This window comes from Mchenga conophoros, linkage group LG22 (genome assembly GCF_057382185.1).
Source record: "Mchenga conophoros isolate Kocher_MC1m ecotype Shallow Benthic linkage group LG22, M_conophoros_male_GT1.1, whole genome shotgun sequence".
NCBI classification, from domain to species: Eukaryota; Metazoa; Chordata; class Actinopteri; order Cichliformes; family Cichlidae; genus Mchenga; species Mchenga conophoros.
In genome coordinates this window covers 29,839,920-29,867,846 of record NC_140546.1, presented here as the reverse complement: position 1 = coordinate 29,867,846, position 27,927 = coordinate 29,839,920, and the positions used below count along the sequence as shown (strand labels likewise).

General features: G+C 44.0%; 2 protein-coding genes across 8 annotated transcripts in view; one reads left to right on the top strand and one right to left on the bottom strand.

Moving 5' to 3' along the window:
- col9a1c (collagen, type IX, alpha 1c) overlaps positions 1-1,271 on the top strand; it is a 30,691-nt gene extending 29,420 nt beyond the window's left edge. For all 3 annotated transcript variants that reach the window (XM_085262994.1, XM_085262993.1, XM_085262991.1), the window contains one exon: positions 550-1,271. In XM_085262994.1, the coding sequence (XP_085119120.1) occupies positions 550-752 (203 nt within the window). In that variant the 3' untranslated portion in view covers positions 753-1,271. The remainder of the gene's footprint in view (positions 1-549) is intronic.
- A 571-nt stretch (positions 1,272-1,842) lies between these two features.
- col22a1 (collagen, type XXII, alpha 1) overlaps positions 1,843-27,927 on the bottom strand; it is a 70,714-nt gene continuing 44,629 nt past the window's right edge. For all 5 annotated transcript variants that reach the window (XM_085262338.1, XM_085262341.1, XM_085262339.1 and 2 more), the window contains 26 exons: positions 27,375-27,419; positions 26,788-26,865; positions 23,688-23,723; positions 23,555-23,608; positions 23,343-23,387; positions 22,274-22,300; positions 22,089-22,202; positions 21,729-21,782; positions 21,516-21,569; positions 21,355-21,408; positions 21,210-21,263; positions 20,989-21,042; positions 20,787-20,840; positions 20,624-20,677; positions 20,491-20,535; positions 18,875-18,928; positions 16,246-16,299; positions 16,013-16,066; positions 12,255-12,326; positions 12,110-12,145; positions 11,985-12,029; positions 10,751-10,930; positions 10,576-10,642; positions 10,292-10,474; positions 5,118-5,195; positions 1,843-5,035 (listed from right to left, as the gene is read on the bottom strand). In XM_085262338.1, coding sequence (XP_085118464.1) covers positions 4,842-5,035; positions 5,118-5,195; positions 10,292-10,474; positions 10,576-10,642; positions 10,751-10,930; positions 11,985-12,029; positions 12,110-12,145; positions 12,255-12,326; positions 16,013-16,066; positions 16,246-16,299; positions 18,875-18,928; positions 20,491-20,535; positions 20,624-20,677; positions 20,787-20,840; positions 20,989-21,042; positions 21,210-21,263; positions 21,355-21,408; positions 21,516-21,569; positions 21,729-21,782; positions 22,089-22,202; positions 22,274-22,300; positions 23,343-23,387; positions 23,555-23,608; positions 23,688-23,723; positions 26,788-26,865; positions 27,375-27,419 — 1,839 coding nt within the window. In that variant the 3' untranslated portion in view covers positions 1,843-4,841. The remainder of the gene's footprint in view (positions 5,036-5,117; positions 5,196-10,291; positions 10,475-10,575; positions 10,643-10,750; positions 10,931-11,984; positions 12,030-12,109; positions 12,146-12,254; positions 12,327-16,012; positions 16,067-16,245; positions 16,300-18,874; positions 18,929-20,490; positions 20,536-20,623; positions 20,678-20,786; positions 20,841-20,988; positions 21,043-21,209; positions 21,264-21,354; positions 21,409-21,515; positions 21,570-21,728; positions 21,783-22,088; positions 22,203-22,273; positions 22,301-23,342; positions 23,388-23,554; positions 23,609-23,687; positions 23,724-26,787; positions 26,866-27,374; positions 27,420-27,927) is intronic.

The window sequence follows — 27,927 nt, the reverse complement described above, 5'->3', positions numbered from 1 at the left end:
TTTTAGTAGGTTGTTAATGTGCACCCGCAGTTTGACTTGTCTTAGTGTTGTGTCATTCATATTCAGATATTGACCACTTTATTCCTGGAATCCTAGAATTAAATGAACAGATGGTTAGGGTTAAGAAAGGGGAAGGTTCTACATTATACTGTTCTATGTGGTAATATGTGGTGATGAGATTAGTGTGTAATATTATAAAATGTAACAAAAGAAAAGTTTAAAAAAAAGAAGAAGGTATAACATAGTTTTATCTAAATATCGAAACTGCACATCATCCACACCTTTATGTCTTTAAGGCATGGCTGTAACTTAACTAAATCATTTGTGTCGTCTACTTTCATAGATAAATATACCTGGATGCCATCTGCATAGCAGTGGTTATTTACCTATTGCCTTTATAAACTGCCAAAGAGTAGCATGTGTGACATGAAAAGTATTGTTCCTGGTGCAGAAGCCACTATATCTGACTTTTGCAGATATGGTTTCTTTACAAAATACCATTTTTCACTTTAAGTTGACATAATACTTAACATGTTTTTGTTTCCTCAGGTGCAACCGGCGCCCCCGGCATTGGAAAGGATGGTAGAAACGGAGACCGTGGTGAGACAGGTAGTCCTGGTATCCCTGGACCTGTTGGTCCAAGGGGGCTCCCAGGGTCTCCTGGCTTTTGTGACCCATCAACCTGTATAGGCAGACATCCTCCACTTTATATGGTTGGTGGGAAGAAATCCATTGGCTACAAAAACCCATGACACACCCCAAGCTCACTGAAACACTCCAAATCTCATCCTGCCAGTGACCACATTTCAGGACTTGTCAAAGCACGGTGATCTTTGGAAGTCTCCATCTGAACCACGGAACGAAGAGACGGACAGGGAAACAGAAGTGAGGCACAATTGGAGATTACTGGACAGATGTTAACTAACCCAACATTCAAAAACCGCTGTTACTCATCCCGGAGCAACTTCTGACTGATGGCAGGTCCAGGGCACACAAGTCACCCACCACAGTCATTCAATATCAATTCTGCTCTTTTAGCTAATATTAAAGTCTATTATGTGACCCATATTGAAGCGATCATGAGCCAATCTTATAGTGAAGCTAGGTTTTACAAAAAAAAAAACCAAAACCTGATACTAACATCAGACATGAGATTATATCTTCAACCTGCTATTTAATTTAGGATCATACATTTGTTCCCCTCATTTTGTCAAATCGATGATCTTGTTCAAATGCTGCAATAAAGTGTTGTGTTTTGAAAGTGTGCCATCATGAAATTCCACAGCCTTTTTTGTCCAGACAAAAAGTCCCCGGGTTATTATGGATATAATGTTGATTCAGCAAGGCATTTCACAGTTGCCTGGTTACAAAGGAAAGTCAACACCATCCTCACCTCTGTCTGCACAACACAAATACACTCACAGATCAAATATGACTTTTATGTAAGCGGTTAGGAAGGAGTCGGCATAGGAGCCATTCCAAGGACAACCCTTTCATCTAACAGATGTTATCGTGGCTCGGAGACATCGTGTTTATAGATGTGTACTGTAAGTGAATGGATGCTCAAGGTTCATGAAGCTTGGTATAGGAGAAGAGTGCAGCATGATTTCTATAATCAGGTTTAGACATAAAACAGGATGGATGTCTCCGTCTTGGAATTGATTATCATGCATTAGTGACAGAGCAGGGCTGGAGCTCTTGAATGAATAACATAAACATTTTCATTGTAAATAGATGAACATTCAATGAAACCGAATGGGTCTGCTTGTATTTCAGCATTACGTGAAAGAGCACGAGTACTGGCTTTTCAAATGACGAGGCAAAAGTCCGAGTTATAAAATGAATCTGTTCCAGTCTTTATTATACAGTACAGGTGTGGTTCGAATACTTACAATATGCTACTACTTTAAAATATCTTAGCACCGATTTATCAGGAAAATTTGGGAAAGGGTTGATAAAATGCAGTTAATTCATTACAACATGATTCTATTTGATCAAATCCTGATTAATTTAGCAGTATAACAGTACAAGTTACAGCTTCTATGCATTACAAATACTCTCCCTCACCAACGCTGATGCAACATCTGCTGATGTAACTGTAACGACCATTTACAAAACCACCAGACAGGTGGTTTGTTGCAATTTACAAATCGTTCAGTGGCAAATATGGGATAGGGAACATATGGAAATGGTAGAAAGTGCAGGTCACATAGAGCCATGTTGATTCTACACAGAATGCATGTTTTTGAAATTGCTGTCATGTACCGAAACTCTTAACTATAAGAGCTGCTCTGAAGGCACTGGTGGAGTAAAAGCTGAGACAAAAATAAGGAACAGGGTTAGCTTAGCATTTCTAAGTTAGCTATTTAGTCTACAGTTATGAATGACTCATTTTGGGGTATTAATGCAAGATAAATTCAAGCTAGCTGAATATCTAATCCTGCCAGAACCATGAACTAATGAACAAAATACGTAATTTTTAATTAGTTTAATGTTGCAGACATATGCAACAGCTACGGTAATATGTCAGACTTCTGGATTGAAGGATCCACAATCATGCCAGGGTTTAAACTCTGTGCTTGTAGCCGCACCAGTCAAAATGAACATTGCTTCCACATCTGAAAGTGAAGCCAGTGTGGAAGTGTCTTATACATGGATTCTTTGTCAGCGTATGGCTGCAAAAAGGTCCAGTTGTAAGGAAAGTCTATGAGGAAAATGACCTTACTGCTCACTTCATGACCTCCTTTAAGATGTTGATAATGAGTGTGCAGTCTCAATCTCTGGTTTACAGCCTTCTGCACACATGACATATATATTGTAATTTGCATTATAGAAAGAAACCAAGATAAAGCAGAGCGTGCCGTAAGGAATCGCCTACCCTGTTACTGAGAAGACACTGCTATATTTCTAAAAGTGATACAAAGGCTTTGCAAACTTGGCATCACCATGGCTATAATCTACAGTTTGCATCTACAGGCCTGTGCTAGATGGTTCATCCAATCATCTGCCAGGTAGTTTTCAAGAACGTGCAAGTTTTCCCCACAAAGACCAGAAGCTTTGTCTAACACGTGCGCTCTCTGTGGCTAGCTACACTGGCTGCTTGCTAGCTTTCAAGGCTAGGAACGCCCCTCTGGCACTGATACATTTTGCGAAGCTATATTTGATTGCTTGTGGAGTAAACATTTTTCTATTTGCAATATGACAATGATGTATTTCCATTTTCCAAAACTGACAGACTAACTTTAACTCAACTGTTTATGAAAACGGCTCTGTCTTCACTCTCTTCATAAATGATCTTGTGTTATGTAACCTGAGACAGAGATAATGACAAAGTATAATCAGCCATTAGATCATACTGTAAGATCTGTCAAGCTCACATTCAGATGCTTTTATTCGTCTTTATTTGAAGGAGTTTCTTTGTTCTTTTAAAACGAACATTATTTTTAATTGGTTCTAGATAACCAAGGTGTCTGAGGTTGGGAGGAACTCTAATTGGTCCGTGAGGGACATAAGATAAAGGGATTGTTCAAACTGTTACCACAACAGTCCGATCATCAAGATGCAAGAGATTGGCTCTCCAGTTTCAGGTTTCAGGGTACAAATAAGAACAGTGTGTGTTTTAGAGCAGGCCAGAGCTACAGGCACTTAATAAGCATCACAGAGACAGAGAGGAAGTGACAGGTTTAGGGAAAGCGGAGTGAAATAGGCCGCTTTTCAAGAAAGGTGAACAAAGGCTGCAATTACACCACCTCCTCAAAGCTGTTTGCTGTTCAGGTCTATGTGTAGCTCAGAGAGAGTGACCGGAGCCGCTTCATTAAACATGAAAGCACAAATCTAACAGCGACACTGTTTGCTGTCTCATCTTCTGGAACAAATCATTACATGGCATATATTCATGGTCAAAAGAGCAAACTTAAATGAAGTCCTTACAAAAGCACAAAAAAACCCTAGATATCCACCCTTAAATGTCACATGCACAAATACAAACAAGACTTCTGGAATGAAATCCTTCAAATCTCACCAAAGCATGAAATGACATTGCAGAGATGCTAATTTGTGGGTTGTGACAAAGAGGCCATTCCTGCCGCCTTCAGTTTATTCCCAGAATAAAATCGTGTTTCCTACCTGTCTAAATGAACCAAACAAACTGCACTATTTTAAAGGCGCATTTCTCTAAAAGACATTTTATTTTTCCGTTTGTTTTTGCATCCGTGTGTCACCAAAAACAAATGCGATATAACAACATACATGCTGCTGTGGATGAAATGCAATTGATTCATCACTCGAACCGACACAAAACCCACTGCTGCTGTTTGCATCTCACCGTCTGCCACCGTTTTCTCCCAATCAATGGCCGGAAAAGTGACACTGAGTAATTACTGCGACTGTGTCAGTCACTGACTCAGTGAGCAGTGAATGACACGTGCTACCTGATGCTAACTTGTGAAGGGTGGCTGATGCAGAACGGTGTGAGGCAAGCAGCGAAGCACCTGACTGAGATGATTACTGATGAAATGATATAATATCGAATAGCAGGATCTTTACTCCTGATGTTCGGGCCGTGCCATCCGTGTTATCTTCCTATATATTTACAGGAAGCATGCAAGTGAGGGAAAAAAACTAGCTGCCCTCTTTATCCCATATTAGATCAGAAAGAAACTCCCACGTTGCTTAATCCCCATCCATCCCGAGCGTCGTACCAAAATCAAAACATAGAATCTGACCGGCAGCACCTGTGGCTTCAGCCGTCTGTACTGAGGTTAACAAAAAAAAAAAGTTCTTGATTCTTGATTAAGTTCATAAATACAGCTGGTCTCCCAACTCTGCTTGGCTCTTCTTCTTTAAGTCCCCTTCACATTTTTGTTGTGGGGCCGTTGTGCCAGGCTGGCATAGTAGGCACACTGGGTTGGGTCGCACTGGCCAGCAGGGCCCGGAGGTCCAGGCTGACCGTGGGGGCCGGGGTTTCCTGGCTCTCCTTGGGCTCCGGCTTGTCCCGGGCTTCCGTCTTTGCCGTAACCAGGCATACCTGCTGGGCCTGGAACCGGAAGTAGAGCATTAAGGAAACTTATTAGAACTGGACCAGCTCTTCTAAGAGTCAGAGTATGTAAAATCCTTACCTATGGGTCCAGCAGGACCTGGCTCTCCTCTTTCACCAATCCCGGGGTCTCCCTTCTCTCCCGTTGCTCCTTTCTCACCTGACACATACACAGGAACAGAAACAGAATGAACAACGTTTATCAGTTTTAAGGCGAGGATGTGGTTCTCTCCTGCATTAAGCAGCTCAATTCATCACAGATTCTCATACATTTACATATTTGTTCAGTTTCAGCCGTTAGATGTCTAAACCAGCGTGAAATATGGTCAGAGGCTGCTGCTGTGTGAAGCAGGTAGGGTGCTGCAGTGAACATCATGTTCTCATTATGCCTGCATCATCAAAGGGGTGAAAATTAAGCAAATCAAAGAGGAGGGGACTGCTGTCAGAATAAACCACTAAAACTCTGCAAGTTACGACTGGAAACATTTAAGGACGACAAACTAGAACAGACATTTATCACAGTTTCCAGACATTGCACAGACTAAATAACTTCATTAAACAAGATCATAAACACCTCCAACCGGTGGCAGCAGATAGCCCCGCCCCTCCCTGAGTCTGGTTCTGCTGGAGGTTTTTTCCTGTTTAAAGGGAGTTTTTCCTTCCCACTGTTGCCAAAGTGCTCACAGGGGGTCATATTCTGACTCTGATTCTGACATGATTGAGGGGTTTCTCTCTGCACCTTGAGACAACTGTTGTTGTGATTTGGTGCTGTGTAAATAAAATTGAATTGAATTGTTTTCCAAAAGAGAATATAAATTTTTAATTTGTGTGACCACGGCTTTCTGCCTAGTCACATATAGTCAAAGTCTAAACCTGTGTTTGAATTCTCTTCTGATATTTCTTCTTCGCTCTCAGACTGAACTCCCACCAGAGCTGTCTTACGCACATTTACCTTTAGTTTAATTAAACGTGCATTTTGCCAACTTTCTTTCCTGGCTTCAAATAAGATGAACTTTATTAATACAGTCGCTCTTCTCCAGTCTTACTGTCCAAAACATTTAAGGCCCTCACAGATTCATATAGTGCTTACAAATCTAAACTACTCCAGCTCTTTTCCTCCTACACTCTCACCACTGCTTTGTCTGCAGCAGCTGTGTTACTTTCAAGTCTGTAATGTGTATTTAACTCTTTTTCCACCTAATATTACAGGTTTATCTTACTTTGTAAACATCAGCTACTCTGTTTCCAGCACACTTTCCATATTCACGATTGGTCAGATGATTTTGCTGCTGCGTTACAAGTTGATCACCAGTTTTGTGCGACCTTTTTCCTGATTGTAATTGTGAATCAGCTAACGGAACGATACGCTGGGCATGCTGAACTCGCTTCATCGTACAGGACTCTGCTCCCAGGTTTAAATTTATGGATATGTTGGTTTGACAACTAAACAAAAAGCTGCTTTGAAGAACGAAAAAAGCTGATCAGCTCCCACAGGATCAAACAGCATACTGACTCTGTATTACAGCCAGTCTGCTAGTTTATGACAGTACTGCATCGGCTTTAGAATGACTGCAATGACCTCAGTAGATAAAAATCCACTCGGGCTTGTATACCATTAATTTTAAACAGGATGCACGCAGTGATTCAGGCATTTAGCGTCTACAAACCCGTCAGCTTCTTTCTTTTTTCTCTTTCTCAGGAGACATTTTGACATGTCACAGCAGGGTGAACGCAGGCAGGATTGATCGGATTAACTATGTCCTGTTTACGCCGTCACAGGCAGGAAAGAAGGCCACTATGAAGGCCACAGCGACACTAGCTTGTGTAAAAGGAGCAGGGTCAGAATTCGCGTTACACCTGTGGTTACCTGATAATGTCATGTTGAAACAGCTGCGGTGAAGACGGCATGCACAACTTTTGTCTCAGGGAGCCCTAAGATGAAAGTTTAAAGGAGCAGCTGGTGTGAGGCGCACAAACGCAGACAGGACGAAGTCTCAACTCAACCACCGCTGTTCCACTCTCTCTCAGTCTCTGACATGAAATCTCTCTGGACCTCATCAGTGACTTAACAAGCACAAAAAAGGATTTTTTTTAAAAAAATCCCACACTACTTAATCCATCCATTTCTCACTTTAAGTTTTTATTTCATTCCCATTTGTTCTGTTATCTTCTCGTAGTTTAGCCCCATGCAGGAGTTTGACTTCTTTCTCCTCTGACACGCTGAAAGAAGCTCTACAGAGAAGAATGTAGAAACAGTGTAACAGTCACAACTGTGTCTCTTTAAGACAACCCAAGTTAATGTTTAGTGATGTCACTAGTATGTGTCACTGCCCTCTGTACGATGTGGGAGAAACGTGCTTGCACATGGACGTATAGACTGAGATGGACCTCATATCTTTACATCCCTAACTCAAAGTAATATTACGGGTTGTATGAACACTGCTCGCTTCGTGTATGACAAGACTGCAGCCGTTCAACCGGGCCTTGTAAGGTTAGTGAAGAGTGTGTTTATTAAAGGAGAAGCACTGTGGTTTTTGACTGCAGCCTCCTCTCAACCACTGAATACAACCCACGTTACAGCAGGTCTAACTCTGTGTACCTCAAAGGAATTATTATCTGACATTCTAAATACCTAGATATTACTAATAACTGTTTTAAACTAGGAGGAACAATGCGGTTTTCGTCCTGGTTGCGGAACACTGGACCAGCTCTTTCTCCTCTCCAGGATACTTGAGGGTGCATGGAGTTTGCCCAACCAGTCTACATGTGTTTTGTGGACTTGGAGAAGGCATTCGACCGTGTCCCTCGGGGTGTCCTGTGGGAGGTGTTGCGGGAATATGGGGTGTCTGGCCCATTGCTACGGGCCATTCGATCCCTATACAACCGTTGCAAGAGCTTGGTTCGCATTGCCGGCAATAAGTCGGACTCGTTCCCGGTGGGTGATGGGCTTCGCCAGGGCTGCCCTTTGTCTCCGGTTCTGTTCATAATTTTTATGGATAGGATTTCTAGGCGCAGCCAAGTGGCGGAGGGCTTTCGCTTTGGTGGCCTCAGAATCTCATCTCTGATTTTTGCAGATGATGTGGTTCTGTTGGCTTCATCGGGTGGGGGCCTCCAGCTCGCACTGGAACGGTTCGCAGCCGAGTGTGAAGCAGCGGGAATGAGGATCAGCACCTCCAAATCTGAGGCCATGGTTCTCAGCCGGAAAAGGGTGGAGTGCCCACTCCGGGTCGGGGATGAGTTCCTGCCCCAAGTGGAGGAGTTCAAATATCTCGGGGTCTTGTTCGCGAGTGATGGGAGAAGGGAGCCGGAGATCGACAGACGGATTGGGGCTGCAGCTGCAGTAATGCGGACGCTGCACCGGTCCGTCGTGGTGAAGAGGGAGCTGAGTGTAAAAGCGAAGCTCTCAATTTACCGGTCGATCTACGTCCCTACCCTCACCTATGGCCACGAGCTGTGGGTAGTGACCGAAAGAACGAGATCGCGGATACAAGCGGCAGAAATGAGCTTCCTCTGAAGGGTGGCTGACCTCTCCCTTAGAGATAGGGTGAGAAGTTCGGCCATCCGGGAGGGGCTCAGAGTAGAGCAGCTGCTGCTCCACATCGAAAGGAGCCAGCTGAGGTGGTTCGGGCATCTGACAAGAATGCCCCTTGGGCGCCTCCTGGGTGAGGTGTTCCAGGCATGTCCCACCGGGAGGAGGCCCCGGGGCAGACCCAGGCCACGCTGGAGAGATTATATCTCTCGGCTGGCCTGGGAACGCCTTGGTATTCCCCCGGATAAGCTGGAGGAGGTGGCTGGGGAGAGGGAGGTCTGGGCCTCTTTGCTTAGGCTGCTGCCCCTGCGACCCGGCCCCGGACAAAGCGGATGAAGATGGATGGATGGATGGATGTTTTAAACTATATATCTCCACCACCCCTTCATCTACCTCACCAGCTGGCTAAACACCTGCCAGGATACAACAGAGTAGAATAGAAATATCCTTTATTGTCCCTCATTGGAGACAAAAACTGTACAGTTATTAAGTTTAATTAATTTAATTAATTATTAATTAAATTAAGTATTAAATATTAATTTTAAAAATGATTAAAAACAGAAAATAGAAAAAATGTGCAAATAGCAGCAGTGATATAAACAACTAGAATATAAACATCGTATTGCTTTTGTTGGGAGCAATGATGGTTAAAAAGTCTAACAGCTGCTGGGAGGAAGGCAGCAATGCTCCTTTGTGCACCCATGATGCAGCAGTGTGTCACTGAACGAGCACCAGTTCTCCAACAGCTTCATGCATGGGGCAGGAGACAATGTCCGAGACTGATGCTAATCTGGTTATAAGCTAACATTACGCCAGCTAACTCACACTTTTACACCATATGAGAGTTTATTCACCAAGCGTCTGTCAACTGTAGATCCACTTCAAAGAAAGCTTCAGTAAAAGCAGCAGTGCTTTGACAGACATTTTCTACAACACCTCAAGAGCTCACCTCAGCATCATGTCATCGGACAGAAGTGAGCTTCACTGACTCATCGACTCATATTTCACAAGGTTTGACAAACTCCTCCAAGGTAAATAGTTGTGGAAACTCTAAACCTGGGATTGAGATGTAAACAGCGATCTAACAGCCTATGCTCACTCGATAAACTCCAGTGTTTGAGTTCGTTTGGGGATAAAAATGTAAAATATCACAAAATATTGGCCACATTTTTGTATTCCTGATTTGTTGTTTTGATATGATTAAAATGTGTTAAAATATAGTATGCACAAAAATGTTTTATGCACAAACTGCAATAGAAACTGAGAGGAAACGCAAGATGGCCAACCACTATGCGGCACAGTAGGTGTTAACAAAATTTACACTGTGCACTCACAACTGGAAGCTCCGTCCATCTTTTACATAAAGTTGCTGGTTGATACACATTTTGTGTGTGGTCTGATAAGTCAGGCAGGAAATACTAAAACATGCTAGTGTCGTCATTTAGAGTAATTTAGTCAGGGATGTGTTTGGAATGCTAATATGCTAAAATGCTAATTTTAATGCTAATTCAGTATTATAGAAGCGCTTTATTTAGAAATTTAAAAGTATGCCTGTCGCTAACTTTAAAGATGTTATGGAATTCATCACAATGTTGAGAACCACAATACTTTTGGGTTTATTTTGGGTGTTTGTTTTGGAAACAACTAAACAACAATGAGCCGACGATCATAAGCAAACCAATAGCAGCAAACCAAACCAAAAAACATTTCTCTGAATCTTGTCCTACCCTTAGGGCCCATGGGTCCCCTGGGTCCTTCTCCTCCATTCTGTCCGGGCATCCCAGGTTCTCCAGGAGGCCCAGGGCGTCCAGAGCTGCCATCTTTACCCGGAGGGCCCGGAGGTCCGGGGCGGCCCGCTGTGCTTTTCACATGTGCTGGCTGCATCTGAGCCATGAGATAAGCTAATTTGGCTGGAAGCAGAAAGAAAGGTTAGCGTAATATATCTAGCAAGGTTATTCTCATTGAACCCAAATGAACAAATATCTCAAAGGGTACCAGAAGAACCCCTCACCATCCAGCTGTTTTGCCAGCTCCTCCTGGATGAGCCGCCTCATCTGTTCCAGTGACACTGACTCTCCCTGGAGAAGCAGAGATGCTAATGAAAAATTATCATCTGATGGTGCTGTGCATACTGCTGTAGGGCCGATATTGTTTCAGAGTCTATTTCAGCTGGGTTTATGACTCACCCTGGGCCCTGGAAGGCCAGGGTTTCCTGAAGGTCCTTGTGGCCCTGGGGCTCCGATTTCTCCTTGTGGTCCTGACATGCCCATCATCCCCGTGTGGCCCTTCCTGCCAGGGGGACCAGGGTTTCCCGGCATACCTGGCTCTCCTGACTGCCCTTTATCTCCCTTTGTACCTGGATCTCCCTGGAACAGATGTCACCATGTTTGTAAATGTTTAGCCTCGAAGAACATGATCCCAAAGTAACCAGCAATGCAGCTGGGCAAAAGTTAGTGTTTTTTAAGATGGTTGACATTATACATGAAGTGTGCATATTTAAAAAAACCAAAAATACCCAAAACTAATTCAGATTTGTCTGATCTCTTCGTTAAGATCACTTCCTCACACGATCGGTGCTGTTTTTAGTGTAGCTGTTACTTTTAGATTCTGACCACTCACTTCACTGAGAAATATCTTCTGTTACAAACTGAATCAATTTTTGTGTCCAAGGCACATCAAAAGCAAGACAAAATAATAAAACACACTTCTATTCATATCTGCACATAAGAGCTCAAATGCCATTTCACACGTTATTGGTGGTTTTGATCTAACAGCATGTAGACCTACGTATCATGACACCTGCATTGTTTTAATAAAATGGTGCAGACACCACGCCTCCATCCTCTTATCGCACACTTTAACACACTCCAATGTTCTTGCTGTCTGTGTCAGATTTGTTTTAAAGTGTGGCATTTAAAGCAAATTTGCCCTTACAGAGCCCTGTGTGGCTTTTCTATGGGCAACCTCACTGTAGACTGCCCATAGAAAACTGTGGTGGAGTAAAATGTTGGCCGGGTCTGTATGGGTTAGCCAACAGGTGAGCCAATAGGGCTGTTTATCAGCAAGCCGACAGTGTGGACATAAAAAGGCAAAAATGCTATGGTCCACATGTGGGCAGTGTGGGTTTGCCCTGCATTTACAGCCCCACAGTTCATACACACCCACACACAGGCATGTTTTCTATGCGATTATAGTGTGCTCAGCACAATAAAGTCATTAGTTTCCCCCTTATTTCTTTATTTTAAGTTTCTTTAAAGGATTTTGGGGGGAAACGTATAAATTCATTTCTAGCATATTTGTCTGGTTGACTCAAAATCCTGTGGCACATCAGTAATTGTCACACGCTGCTATAATGTGTAAGTGTGTATGTCGAAAGTGGTCAGCAAAACTGATTTGGTTTACACTCCTAGCGCTGCTCACCTTCTCTCCTTTGATACCGCGATCACCAGCTCTGCCCGGCACACCCTACAAAATACCACAGACAAGTAAATGTTAGTGTGGATATAAAGATGATACGTCATCAGTTCTCTTTTGGAAAGTCTTACCTGTTTTCCTTCTGGGCCAATTGGACCGGGCGGACCCTGGAAATCAAAATAAAAGCTATTATTACCCACAGCTGCTCGTATTTGCGAGCTGCGATTAATCTTTACATCAAAACATGAATATATAAATAAATAATCTTGCAGTCACCGAGGGGCCTTTAGGTCCACTGAAGCCTGGTAACCCTGGATTGCCCGGCTCGCCCTTGTCTCCCCTGAGACCCTGTAGGACAGCAGAGACATGTTTGTCACATGGCACACTGTAGATGAGCAGGGCTGCATCATTACTGCAGATTTAGCTGCATTTCCTGCTCAGCATGCAGCAGAGCTCTGGATGAAATTTTCATAAATATTGTGGCTTGAAAACATTAAAATTCATATTTTCTAACCAGCGCGTGGGCTCAAAGACAAGCTGCTTAATGCATCCACAGAGTGGAGAAACGTATTAATGCCCATTTTATCGACACTTTCTTTTAAAAAATGCTGTATTTTAAATCTTTGATGTGATTCTCTATCACCTCTGCTCCTCTCCACTCACTGCACCCCTTCCTTTTCTTTGCATGGTAAATCTGACATCTGATACCATTTTGGTCGATATCTGACTCTTCCTCTGAACATCTCCTTCGCCATCCACTGAAATCACTCTCCATCTCCTTCTGTAACCTTTCTGCATTCTGGTTGCTGCCCTCTTCCCTCCCCCGGGCTGCTCCTGTTGATCTGCTTCCTCTGCTGACTGATATCATCGACTCCTCTGATAACTTCCTGCATATCGTCTGCCCTCCAGTTAGCAACATTTAGTCCACCTCCAAAGATACCATCCTTCAGCCCACAGGTCGGTGCACAGGTCCTGCTATTCCTTCCCACAGCTTATTAACATTCTCGTTGCACATGATACCGACACATAAGCTGATTTGATTTCAGCACGAATCACTAAACAAACGCTCTGCATATTTCAGCCTTTTCCTCAGTACTCTGACGTTACCAACTCTACGTTTAGCTGTGACATTTCCAATAATGTGACACTGCTTTACAATAAACAGTTTGCTTCAGGATTTATTTACCCTCAAATAAAGGTTTGTTTATCATACTAATGATACGGCATTTAAAAATGTCACTGCTGCGAGGTGTTTTATAGCAATCATGATGATTTACTATTACACCTGATATTAAGGAGTAATTTAACACCAGCGTTTCACCTCTGACCACGCTCAGCATGCTCTCTCCTGTTTGGGCTCTCAGGTCCTACTAAGTGTATTTAAAACCCACGTATAAAAAAGGGCAGAGTACTTCTATGTGAAATATGACTTACAAAGCTGCCTTAGAATTAGAGGAATGGTCTCTCTGACTGATGCTGATGGTTGTCCATTGGGCTTCACTTCAGCTAATTTGACTCAATGAACTCTGAAACATCTTTGTGTAGTTGGTGCCTTTTGAGGAACTTTCATTGTGTTTTGCACAGACTATTAGTGGCTCTGTGTGTCTGCAGCCTATAAGGTTCAGAGGTTCAGTGCACAGAGGTTAACAGAGGTTATCGGCTAACACTAGCTTGCTAGTGTTTGTGCATAAATTTGGTGGCTGGGTTTCGCTTTTGGGAACACATTACACATTGAACCTCTACGTAATGACTTTCAGTCACAAGGAGTTTGAATAGGTTTGGCACACGGAGGTTTGCTCTGACTCGGATTGACTGCAATCACTCACAGACAGATTGGTGAAGATTTACTAACAATAATGGTCACAGCAACTAACTGAGTTGTTGCAGGCTGGTCGCCATCTTCTAAGTAACCACATCGAAGGTGACTTGCACACTGTTGCATTAACTTTGGTTGTAGTGCAGTCTCCAACATCTGCTCTTCCTAGTGTTACTGTAGCAACAAGGGCAGATGCTGGGACCGATTCTACATACAAGGCTTCTCTTACAAAGCAAGAAGTATTGTTCATATTATGGCAACAAAACCATCACCAAGAAACTACTGGGGGACATCATGGTGGCTACATCTATCTCCAGTAACACTGTGAGGAATCTTGGGGTCATTTTTGCTAGGATATGTCCTTCGATGCACATATCAAACAAATATGCAGGACTGCTTTCTTCCATTCGTGCAACATTTCTAAAATTAGAAACATCCTGTCTGAGTGATGCTGGAAAACTAGTTCATGTATTCATTACTTCTAAAATGGAATATTGTAATTCATTATTATCAGCTCACCCTAAGAGCTCTCTGAAAAGCCTTCAGTTGATGCAAAATGCTGCAGCGAGAGTACTGACAGGGACTAGAAAGAGAGAGCATGTTTCTCCCATACTCACTTCTCTTCATTGGCTCCGTGATAAATTAAAATTAAAAATTTCTCGTCACATACAAGGCCCTGAATAATCAGGCTCCATCTTATCTTTAAGACCTCATAGTGCCATATCACCATAATAGAGCACTTTGCTCTCAGACTCCTGCGTTACTTCTGGTTCCTAGAGAATTTAAGAGCAGAATGGGATGGAGAGCCTTCAGCTTTCAGACCCTTCTTCCGTGAAACCAGCTCCCAAACTGGGAGCACGTTCCACAGAGGACAGGCCTGAAAGCTGAAGGGTCTCCCTTTCACAGAACCAGCTCCCAAACTGTCACTACTGAGCACTTAGCTGCACAATCTCATACACACACACCTTCATACACCAAGGTTCTTTTTGCACATTTCTATTGCACTGTCTTGGGTCCACATCGTTGTCTTCTATGTAGTGTTGCACTGCCTTTGTTTTTTTTGTTGTTGTTTTTTTTGGAGGGGGAAGGGTTGCAATTTTTGCACATTGCACTTTATGCAGTCCTGTGTTGGTTGTCTGTTATATGTCATATGTAGCACCATGGTCGTGTAGGGATGTCATCTCATTTTACTGTGTACTGCACCACTGCACATGGTTGGAATGACGGACACTGTCTCTACTTTTAAGATTAATCAGAATGAACGTTTTAAGCTTAAACAACTAATAAAGGTTACTTAGCTACTCTGTGACAAGCTTAGACTGAGTCTCTGCAACTGAGCCTGGAAACACAGTTCAGGAAAATATGCAAAGGGAATTCATTTAACTCCGATATCCACTTGGTAAGATGCTTAACCCTCACAACTGCTTCAAGTGAACTCTGAATGTAGATTCTGATTACAGTCAATTATGTTCAAAGCAGTTTAGAAAGGGATCATTTAATGGCCAGTTTGAACAGGACTGATAATTACAGCAAATGAAACCTGTTTAGCGTTCAAGTGCTCATTTGAATATTGTTTCCTGACAGACTCAAAATGTAAATGTGAACCAATTCTTTAACCGATAGCTTTGTCACTGCTGGCTTTTCTCCAAATCCTCACACACTCACATTTTCACTGTAAAATCATCCCTGAAGGAAACCTTGTGAGCCAGAGTTGTTTTTCCCCTGATATCAGGCACTCTGTGCAAAACCTTCCAATAACCTTGGTTGCATTCTGCATCACCAGACAATTCAGACCTTTTGTCACCAGAGACTCAGCTTAGGCGTGTCTCTGTGGGTGCGCGTCAAAACACAATTACTAGATGAGTCTTCTAGAAAATGACGATCACCTGATTCACTTGACTTTGAGGGTTTTTTTTCTTCAACTAGCAGCAACCCGGCCAACTCCCTTCCTCACTCAAGGGAAAGTGATGTTCCCTCCCCAGTCAGAGCAACATTGATGTTCCATCAAAATCTGACAGCTCATTTCTTCAAAAAGTCTCCTCTTGCCTTCAGTTTCATGTACGCCTGTTCTGCTATCACTGAAAATACTGCTTCAGCTCATTCATTCTCTGGGTGCTTGTCACAGAGTTAAATTAGGGATACGTGCTTCTTACATCAAAGGTGAAAAAACAGTAAAACTGAATGCAAAGATTTTGCAGAACAGGAAGAGGAAACTCACCGGTGTTCCGGGGAGACCTGATTTTCCTGACGGTCCCGGTTCACCCGGCTTGCCCTGGGATACAAGTAAAAAAAACAAGAAGAAGAAAAAAGGATATAATGGAAAAAAACTGATGAGGAAGGGCAGTGAGAGAAACAGCTTGAGTGCCACTTTATGTCCCTATCTGTCAGCGTGACACCGTGCTGTCTCTTCTCTGCATCAGACAGCCATGCCAGTGACTGAAAATGACTCACCGGCTCTCCTCTTGGGCCTAAAAGTCCTTCTGGCCCTGGAGGTCCCCGAAGACCCTGTAAGAAGACAACATTAGTACCCTGCATTCAAACTGGTTGAATGAATTTTATCGCATCTTTAGGCCAAAATGGGGGCCAGATGCTAAATATTAGCATCAGTGCAAAACCCTCCGTTCTGGAGTGAGCAGCATCTTTTCATCACTACAGTAAATGTGTACTGGCGGAAAGATGAAGATACTTATTTCTTTTATTGCTCGTATTATATACTGTATGTATTTTATTTTCTTCAGCCGTTTAACATTTACAATTTACAGCTGTTTATACCAATTTTTTTTTTTTTTTTTTTTTTAAAGCTCTGATTGGTCCCCAACGTCGCTAAAGCAGTTGATATCAGCGCAAGTGAGTAATCAAAGGTGAACAGTGCCAGAGATTTAGGTCCATTCTATAAGGTGTCACTGGCTCCTCTATAACACACGGACATCAACAAACGCTGGATTTCGTTTTTTGAGATGCTCTGCCAGGACTTTACTACAGCCACATTCAGTTGTTGCCCATTTCTGGGTCTTTTGCCTTCAGTTTGGTCTTCAGTAACTGAAAAACGTGCTTTGTTGGGTTGAGATCAGATGACTGACTTTGAGAAACTCTTGTGTTGCTTTAGCAGTACGGCTCAATACATTACGAAGCTTTGTAAAATTACTTTGTGCAGCATTTGCCTGAATCTGAGCAGAGAGTGGAGATTAATCACATTCTGAAATACAGTGTGGATACCACAATATCTACTGCTCACAGAAATATTGTTGCCATTTTCTTGCCTGTTGGACAAGTCGGCCGTTACAGGCCTCTGATTTATGCAGAGCGGTTTATAATAAAGCAAGCTCAGAATTCATTTAGTGAAAAGCTTCCTCAGCCTCTTTTAGCATCCGCCTGCAGAGCCTGCATTTGATGGGAAAAACCACGCTGCATCGCCACGTTGTAGCCAAAGAACCGCAGGTGTAAACACCAGTTCTTACACTGGAGCATGCTTTCCAGATTCAAGTAGCATCACGTGTAGCATCAGGTCATTCATTTGTGACCTGGCAGTTTGAGCTGCACTCAGTCGACTGTGTTGCTCAATAGTGAAAGAAACATGCAAAGGGCTAATTTGATCTCCTTACGTAGCATAGCCTTACTGGACCGCAGCCTCTCCTGTAGGAGGCTGTTAAATGGGAATTGTTGTTGTTGTAGGTGAAAAATATATTCTTACTTCAGGAGACGTGAGCTGTGAGAACATTCTGTCTCATTGCCTCACAGCCAGAGGATCAGCTTGGTGAAAGAGGTTTTTGTGAAGTGCTACTGCACACCGTGCCACAAGAAAAATGGGGGCATAACAATCCTGCAGTTTCTGAGTGTATGTGCGAGTTTTCACTTTGACGAAGAGAGAAAACAAAAGATAAAAACGGCACTGCCACGACTTGGCCGCAGTCGTTATAAAAGACATGATTAAAGATGATGGTGTGCCAGGAAGAAACTTTTTTATTATCTGCATTCCCTCAATCAATACATCTGCTTCCAGACAACATTAATGATCACAGCGACTGAGACAGAACGTGCTGGAGGATTTTGAAGGGGGTGACAAATGTTTACAGCAGGGGGGATATCAGAGAGCTGCAGTCGAGGCATTATCAGGGTTTATTTGGGGTTTTTTCATGTGTACGTTTCTTTCCTTTAAATGTATTGTCTGTTCCTCAGTGCGCCATAAGGGCTGAAAACTGAATATAATAAAAGCTGCATTTTTCCTTGTGGTGCCCCTTTCTGTATATATGTACAGTGCTTAATAAATGAATGAGAGCATCATAAAAACAAGAAGAAATCTGTCAAACGTGTTTAAAACTAAGAGCTATATTGTTATCGTCATGATCTCTGGGTTTTGATTTTTCTGGAATCACTGTGTTTTCCTTTTCATGCTTGTGTGTTGTGTTCAGTTTTGCTTCCCCTGTCTTGTTATTCCTGATTTGTTCTTGTTCAGCTGTCTCCACTTTCTTAATTACCTTCCTGTGTATTTACTGTCTCTGTCCTCCACTACCCTTTGTCACGTCCTCTCCTCTCGCAGCGTCTTCCTCGAGTTCCACGTTTTCGCAGCTTCTTCTTTGTTTGAGTTTGTGAATTATTGAGCTTTAGGACGGCAATACAACTGTCTTTTAGTTTATTCTTTGTCTCTGATTTCTGCAACTGTGTCCCACACGACCTGCCACACAGCTGTGTGACAGTTATTTATTAGGAGAGTAACTGAATTTACATCTTTATACCCGAGTTTGAGTCAGCACTCAGAAATTAATCAAGCATAACATTCATTCACTAAAAAATGTTCAGTTTAGGAATGCAAGTAAATTAATTGGCAAATTATTGGCAGTTTCGTCAAATAATAATAATATTTTGGGGTTTTTTTGTAAAACAGTACATTTGAAAATTTCTAGAAAACTCATAAACGATAATGTTAAAGTTAAAAAACTGCACATACTGGTTGCTAATTCCCACTACTGTTAGTTTAGGGCAGCTGTGTGATAAACCTTGGCCTGAGTACTTCTCTAAAAAATGCATTAAGCACTTAAAGTAGAAAGGAAGGAAGCGAAATTTGATAAAACCCACCACGTACCTCTTTCCCAGCTTTACCGTCACGTCCAGGTGATCCCGGCTTTCCATCTTCTCCCTGTGCCACATAACAAAAAACATCAACTAAACAAAGAGAGAATATGAAGGTTACATTACGATGACTCATAATGTAACCTTTGCTGCTTATAAGAATAACACAACACTGCAGACCAGAGAGCTTCCTGTAAGAATCTATATGATGCTTCCAGACTACGCTGAGACATTCTGCACTTGTAAAATCTACTTTCAATTTTAAGATTGAGTTTAATTTACATGGAGGTGATAATGAAGGGTAAGTCTTGTGTCTACGGCAACAATTCCTCTAATAAGCTGTCTGCAGAGTGGCTGCAGGGCGAGGAGGCTGCCTGCCTCGCTGTGACTCACTCAGACTTGTCTGTAATGAGCCATGCTATTGGTCACGGGGCTTTGACAGAATCCAGAAGAAAGCAGCAGGTGTGATGAGTCTCTATTAAAACAGGTGTTTAAAAAAAAAAAGGTGAGCCTCTGGGCTGGTGTCAGATATGAGGTGACGGTGCAGTGCGGCGAGCTAAACAGCGAACGTGGCTGTGTGCTATACCCTGCACCCCTGCTGTGAGTAAGGCTGTTGAGCCAGAGACTAAGTAACACTCCTCGCCAGTTTCACACTGCATGCATTTGTGAGCAGTTGAGAAAGTGACGGTGCGGCAGTTTTCAAAGCCACCAACGACGACACTCGCGGCTACATTTGTTGTCCTTTGTCGCACCGTCACTGATTATATTTGCATGTTTTACTTGGTTTTTCTTGAGGGTAACATGAATGCAGCAAGTCTGCACAGACACCAAGATTATTTTGGGTAGTTGTTTCAGGACCCATCACGCTGTCTGGCAAACTGCACACCTCTTCAGGAAAAAAAATGCTGTCACAAAACATAAATAAAACTGCACTGGTGCAGATTTTCTGCTTTTTTGCACTGCCAGAATCTCAAAATGGTTTTAGCTCGCATTTTTAAGGTCAGCTGTTTATGCGCGGCCTTGTGAAGTAAAAGGAGAAACTGTGTCCCGTCTTGTTGCTGGAATCTCTCAGTATTTGTATTCTTTAGTCGTGGCATTACAATAGTTGATATAGTCTGTAATGCGGTGGGTTATTTTACTTTGCTTTAGGAGTCTGATACTGCATGAAAAAGGAAAAATAGCTATGTTTTAGTTAAACTGAGGGTTAGACTACCAGGCAAGCTCAAGATAGCCAGCGTTTCTTTGTGGTAACTGGCTGAAAGAAACGTTAAAGCCTCAGTAGGCGATAGTATTGCAACGGTGGTTATCAACTTCCTTACGTTTCATGTGTCAGTTATTCAGTTAAGTGGAAAAGATAATAAACAGGTATAGAGAAAATGAAAAATGTCTTCAGAATTATCCATCATGTCTCTATGTGTTACTCTCAAAAGCCAGATGTCTTTAAACTGGTATTTTGAAGTTTTCCTTTGGTCATTGGCTGCGTTTTAATCATTATGATTTCAGTCTTTGTACCTGACCATTCATTAACACTGACCTATAACTCCTTCTCTTTCTCCTGTAATGTCTCTAACATATTATTCTTGTTTAACAGCGCACCTCTCTGCTCAAATACATTAAAAGCAAACCAACCTTAGTTCCTGGAGCTCCAGGTTCTCCTCTGTGGCCTTTGAAGCCCTGGTTAGAAAGAGAAGGTGCAGCGAATCAGTCACAGCAATTTGCATATCACCAGGTTCTTCTATCAGATCTACTGCTGGCTACTTACAGGGAGTCCCCTGAGCCCTGAGTTTCCTGGGGGTCCAGTTTCACCTTGTTTGCCCTGAAAGGAAACACCTTGAGTGAGTATGTGTGTATAAATAAATACAGACAATATCTTCCAGTTAGTGTTCAAACTTTTTATGCTCTGTGGGTCATTTCCATCAACTTACCGGTTCTCCTGGTTCACCTGGTCTGCCATCTTTTCCCATTTTGCCAGGCTGCCCCTGTGATAAAGGAAAACAATTATTTAGGGTCTGCAGCATCAAAGACCCAAAGGCCCACTTATGGTTTTATATTGTTGCCTAAAATAATCACAGCATCCAGCAGGAACTGCATATTCATGATGCTTTACGTTCTCATGATTTTTCTTACTATCAAGCCAGGAAGCCCTGGTGGTCCCTGGATTCCTTTGAGACCCTCTTTGCCCTGGTGAAAACAAACACAAAAACGGGTCACCAACAAAAAAGAAATGATTAATAGCCATTATTACGGCACAGGACGGTGACCTACACGCTAGAGGGAAGCGGGTTGTACAATAATGACACATGGGTAATGGGCTCTCTGAGCAGAAAGTACACAGGGTGCTAACCGACCTTTTCTCCAGGGGGTCCTGGGGGGCCCGCAGGCCCAGGCAACCCATCGTTACCCTGAAGAGGAAGAGACGATGTCAGTGGAGGTCAATATTCACTTTTCACGTATTCTGACAATGTTGTAAACAAGGCTGAAACATCGACTTACAGGTGTACCCATTAATCCAGGAGGACCTGGATGACCAGGAGGCCCCGGGTGACCCTATTAAACAGATAATGGTCATTAAAATCGAGCTGAAGACTTTGCATCGGATGTTTCTTCAAACACAGCGAGAGGAAGGTTGGAAATGTCACAGTGGAAAAACACACCTTGTCCCCTTTGTCTCCGGGGTTTCCAGCAGGTCCTCGATCACCTTTTACACCCTGTGGTGACAAAAAGAGAAAAGCATTTGGTTGGAAAAACGTTAGGCTTGAGAAAATAAAGTTCAAAATATCTCCCTAACGTCTGAATGATGTAAAAAAAAAAAAAAAAATAACTGATTGAAGCAGCTAATAAGTTTGGCAGTAAGTGAGCACACATGCCTTTCCTCCATCGGCTCCGGAGGCCCCTGGAGGTCCGGCTAGTCCTGGCGGGCCCTGCAGTGACACAGCAGACCATCAGTCTCTGTCCGAGCCAACAGTGGCGAGCACCGTCGCTGGTTGCTAATCGCTCACCGCTACCCCCCAGAGGAGGCCGAGCTAATGATGCAGACAGAGCCTCGCCATCCGTCACAGCAGGTGACGGATGGCGAGGCTCTGACCTCATGACTCACACAGGGCAGCAAACACACACTTTATAAAATGTGCTTAAATACATGCTTTTACATTATAATAGACTTTAGGCAAGAGAAGTGAAGTGAGGTCATTCACTTTAATTATGACATGTTAATAACTTTGACCCACTTGGTATCCATCTTCTCCATTTTTCCCAGCAGATCCCTGTTGTCCTTTATCTCCTGGGATTCCTGGGAGTCCAGGTGGTCCCGGTGGTCCTGCAGGGCAGTCTGAGCAAAACTCCTAAAGATGGCACAGACACGCTGTCATCAAATGATCCACATATCAAATCATATCAAATAATGGCTTCTTACCTTTGGGTCAAAGTCTGGGGCTTTTCCCTGGGAGACAGAAAATAAATGAGTTAATGGAAACAAAGTAACATCAAGGGATCTGTGCACAAGCCAAAATTGTGTCCAAAAAAAGTATCATATATATATAGAATATAAACATCTTGCTCCAAAATGAATTCTGCGTTCTAGTGGACTCTCAAGATTTCCAACTTCAACTTTAAAACTAGATTCCAGAGTTTTATTCCCATTTCCCCGAGCTGCAGCCAGAAGCTGACCATTTACATTAGTGACACTCTAAGGTTGACTTTAATCTTTAACAAGAATAAAATGTAGCCTTATAAAGTTGGTAGGATGAACATGTTAACACAAAGCAACATCCATTCAGCCGTGCATCTGTTTCCTGCCAGTTATTTGGGTCCAGGTCGTGGGGGTGGCAGTCCAAGCAGAGGAGCCCAGGTCATGGCCTCCAGGTCTTCTGGTAAGATACTGAGGTGACGTCAAGGCAGAGAGGACACATAAGATGCCCAAACCACCCAAACTACTCTGAGCCCCTCCTCAATGACTAAGTTCCCTCATCCTTGCTGTACAGCTACACCTGAAAAACCTTCAGAGGAAGCTCGCTGACACCCCCACAATCAGTCACTGCAGTCAGCGTGTGGCCATCAAACAAGAGCTGGATGCAAACCAAGGTTTTAGACCGACGAGCAACAGGCCTGATGTTTTGTACTTACTTTGAAACCCCCATACACTGCATGTAGTTTTCCAAACTCCCGAGCATGCTCAAACAGCAATCTGAGTAGTAATTTAGTCTCTCTCCAATATTGCTCTCATTTTATGTCTATTTTGTGTCATGTTAAAGTCTGAGAAACATATTTAGCTGCTAAGCTTAGGCCTTTTTAGAACCTTTTCATGAAAAAAAGCTGCGACCAACAAAAATTGCTCTGATAACTCACATGATCCTAGTGATAGTGACAGGACAAAGTGTTCTCATATCCCGCTTTATATTTAATGCATGCACTAAAACTAAGCAAACAGCTGGAGAAACAGAAGCTCTGATGTAGCCTGGTGTTCTCTCGCTGTGTGTACTTACAGGCTCTCCTGGTGAGCCCTTTTCTCCTGGCCTTCCTGGCAGACCCTACATTTGGAGAAAAAGCCACACATTACATTTTCTATCAGCTGAAGATCACAGGCATGCATCAGCATCCACCAAAACTGTGGTTCACTGCAGAGAGTTATACAAGTCAAGACAAGTGAAGCATAAATGAACTTATTTATGAGTAAATATTTCAGTGTTGGACTTACATTGTGACCTGCTGGGCCTTGAGGACCAGCAACACCTGGTGGACCCCTCAAACCCTTAAACCCAGAAATGCACGTTAAAGACGATACAATAATAGCATGGAGTTATTTAAAAAATGCTTCAGTAAATATTCACCACAGGTCCAGATGGTCCAGTTTGTCCTGGAGGTCCCTGTAAACAAGAGTCATGGTGAAATTTGTGGCTAACGTTAAAGCAACATTGTAAATCTTCAGGATCTAGACGATGAGATGTTATATTTCCAGTAAAGTGTTACATATTTTGGCATTAGAGTTTATCTTTGGTGCTTGCAAGCAGAGAAAAAAAATTAAACAAAAATACGATGGGCATTAACAACACTCTGCCGCATCGAGCCACCTGGGGGGCTCTTCAACTGGTGGGGAAGATTGTCACATCTTGCAGGAGCTTTCCTCTCCTCAGGAGCTCCCTCTGCAGGAGGGGGAGATACAGGAGAGGTGGAGGAAGATCTCAGCCTGGGTGTTTATTGTCTTATGTAGTCTGGAAGATGAGTGGATGGTGGGGAGGGTGCAGTTTTCTCTGTGGTGGGGTTGGGTGGACTGTCCCGGGCTCTGTGGGGCCGGGAGGCGCTGCTGCACTGGGCCCCGGTCTGGATGGGCCTGGGCCCCCTTTCCCTGGTGGGTCGCGGAGTATGGGGGTGCCTACTGGGGTCAGCGGGGGAGCTGGCCCCAGGGAGGGGTCACTTGCCCCTCCCTTCCTTCCCTCCCCATCTCCAGCTGCCTCCCTCTTCCCGCTCCACCACAACCACCCACACATGCAGGACCTTGGAGTAGGGGTGCAGAGGAGGCTACCCCCCCCCCCCCCCCCCCCCTCTGTCCCCTTCTGGCTGCCTCTGCCTCAATTTTATCCCACAACTTAGACATTCACATTACTCACACTCTCATTACACATACATATAGGATCTTGGGGGTGGGCACGATACACGGAGTCCAAAGTACCATCAGGGTGTACACCCCACCCCTGGCGTCGTTGCCCACCTCTCAATTTTGAATACACGTAGACATTGAGGGCTAGCAGGAGGGACCATGCGCTTACCTGCTGCTCTCTGGCAGGTAGCTCCATGCCCTCCTGGGTTTTAAATGCACCTTAAAACACACATGCATCAACACTACAATGAGCGGGTGGAGGGAGGTTTGGAGTCTTCTCTCACCCCCATTCTCTGCGGCCTGCTGGAGCGGGGGGGCTAGGACTAGGAGGAGGAGTTGGCCATCCAACTGCGGTCTGGAGTGTGGGGCCTTCCTGCTGCTGCGGAGTCGGGGCGGTCTGCCTCCCCCCACCGCAGGGAAAAGGGAAACACCACCTGGGTCTGGGTGCAGTTCCCCCCTCCAGGGGCAAGAGTACCTAGACCCGGTTTGTAGAGTACGCTTGGGGAGTGTGATCGTGTGTACAACGTCTCTTTATGTCTGTCTCCACGTTGGTTGAGTGTGGAGTAAGTGCATATGAGAGCATGAGGGTGGGAATGGATGTTTGTATCTGTGTGTGCCTGTATGTCTGTGTCTATATGTCAGGTTGGGTATCAGGCGCCACCTCTCTGGGGACACCTCAGGCCCTCCAAGGTTTGGAGGCCTATCTCCCCCCACCAGTGGCAGACGCCCTCAGACATCGGTGCATTGGTGGTTCTTTGTGTCCGGGGATGGGCGTCCGGGTACACACCGGCTCACTCCTTGGCGGCCGCTTATCGGGGCCTGGAGCCTGGGGCTCGCTCGGGCCACTTCGGAGGTGGGGTGCCCCCGGCCTCTCGGCCTGGGGCTCGGTCACTCAGGCACGGCTGGCTGCCGGTGGAGCTCACGGGCGCGTCACTGCAACTCCCCCTGGCTTCTGCTCCGCGGCTGCTGAGTGACCCCTCATCTGGGACTCTCCTCAGCTCTTTCTGGGACAGTGGCGCGGCTGCCCCTCTGTTGGTCTTCCTTGGTCTCTTGTGTTCTGGGGGCCTCTGGATGTCTGGAGTTTTGATCTCCTCCATACCTGCTTCATGCCCTGGAGGATGGGGCTGTGGCCCCCCCACACCCTCTAGCAGATCATTACATGAAGGAACCTTTTAAAAAACAAAAAACAAACGCGTCCATGCTCACAGGTGTACACATGGGTGATCACACCCACAAACTACACCCTTTTTGGCTCCTACCTCAAAGCACACTGTGTTCTGTTGATCTTATGTGCTGCACAATAATGTTTAATATTTAGTATTTACTGTCATATTCCCATATATCATTGTGATGTTGTTTATTCTATTACTCTTGTTCTCTTCTGCTTGTTTTCTTTTTTCTTTCTCAGCAGGTGATCCAGGTGATCGATATATGCATTTTTTTTCTCTGCCCGTTCTGTTGGTTTTTGTCTTTTGCCCTTCTCCCCCGTCCCTCTTCTCAGCTGTTTCTCTTTCCCTCTTTCTTTTTCCCCTTCTTTCCCCCAGTCAAGTCTGTCCCGTATTCAGTAAGTGAAAATAAAATAAACAATAAAAGGTGAATCACTGTCTCCGCTGAACTATGGACACGCACACACATACACTTACACTGATAGGCACTCACTCATCCCCCCTCCCTTTCCAACGCCTTCGATGCTTGTTTCCGGCGAGGGAACACGGCGGGTCTGTGTGCCGCGCTGGAATCATAGCGCTGTGCAGGGTGGCTGCTGTGTTTCTTCGGATTACTCCTCACCCCCCACCCACCCCTGTGGCTTGTCATGTCTTCACAATGTTGTGCTGTGGACATTTATGTGCTTTTTTGTGCAAAGGAGTTTTTTTGTTTCCTGTTCTCATGCTGTCCTACCATGGAAGCACAGCATGAGTAGGGGTCTCTTTTTTCCTCTTGTACTTCCCCACTGTAGTGTACATTTCAATGTTTTTCTCTGATTCTACCAATCTCCGACCTGTATCCCCATGTAATGTTTGTGCTATATGTGTAAGGTCGGGGGGGGGGGTCCCATTTCACTGCAGGGCAACCTGCATGTGACGAATAAAGCTTTGATTGATTGATTGATTGATCAAATGGACCATTACGGCAAGGCTGGGATGGTCAATTTGGTAAAGTAAATCCATTTGGGCATCTTTTTTTGCCTTTAGACAATAATTCTGATGGCAAAAGAGCCAAATGGGACAGGCAAAAAACCAAAAAAAACCAAAAAAAAAAACCAACAACACTAACTTAGACGGGTTACCAGTGATCTGAAGGTCAAAAGGATCACTGTGGCGTGGTGTACGTACCATTTGTCCTACTTTGCCTTCTCCTGCAGGACCCCTGTCCCCTGGTAACCCAGGTTCTCCTCTTGACCCTGGTTGACCCTGGGACGAAAAGAAAAAGCTAAATTTATTTCACCCTCCAGCTGCCAGTATGTTTAGCTAAGGTTCTGGCGCACTGCATTCAGCAATGATTGCCAAACCCAGAAATACAACTTTTTTCTGAGTGACTGGGGAAAAAATGAATAAAACAAATACAATCTAAGACATTTCTGTAGTCAGAAGAGAAAACGTCTCGGTGATGAGGGTGAGCAGTTTGACACCATAAATCCACCAAATGCCCCTTCCCAGCCTCACGCGTGCTGAAACTTTCACATCAAGCTCTTCACAACAAAGAGGCAGTCATAATCAGAGCGACGGTCACAGAGCAGTGGACACGGGAATTGCTTTTGCTGCTTTCTACAAAGATGAATTGTTTTTTTCCTCATTCGGGCAACAACAACTAAAAAAAAAAAGAACGTTTTTCCACATCAACAAAGGAGCACCTGTGCATGATAAACCGGAGCAGCTGAGGAGACCTAGAAAACTCTTACAAACTTCTGAAATGACATTACCTTCAGCCCTGGGGGTCCTTGGATTCCCTGTGGCCCCGGGTCTCCCTGTAATACCACAAATAAAATTGGTTATTAACCAAAATATTGCAATTAAACATCTTTGAATAAATCATTTATGGTCCACAAAGAGCTCCTATTCTTCATGCACGTGACTGTATCGAGGCCTCAGGGCCGCACCTGGCAGCTGTAAAAGAAGTAAAAAGAAAAAAAAGGGGAGTGAAAACTGCTGTGAGGCAAATCCGTTGTGCCCCTCTGCTGTTTTAATGTTATATGTCTTAACAATGTCCTTCCTGTTTGCTCTGCCCCGTCAGCAGGACGGCCACATGTTTGGATCACGGTGAAAAATGATGAAGACACATGTTGAGCTCCAGCACAAAATGTGCCTACTCAGGCTTGTTTTCTGCCTCATACAAGTGCTCATATTACGCTGCGGTTCAACAGGCAAGGAGATGTTTACAAGCAGAACACATGTGGAAATACAAAAAACTGTTCTGAGGCACAGTCACACGGGAGAGGTAATCCTAACCTCGATAAGCATACATTTCTGTTGTTA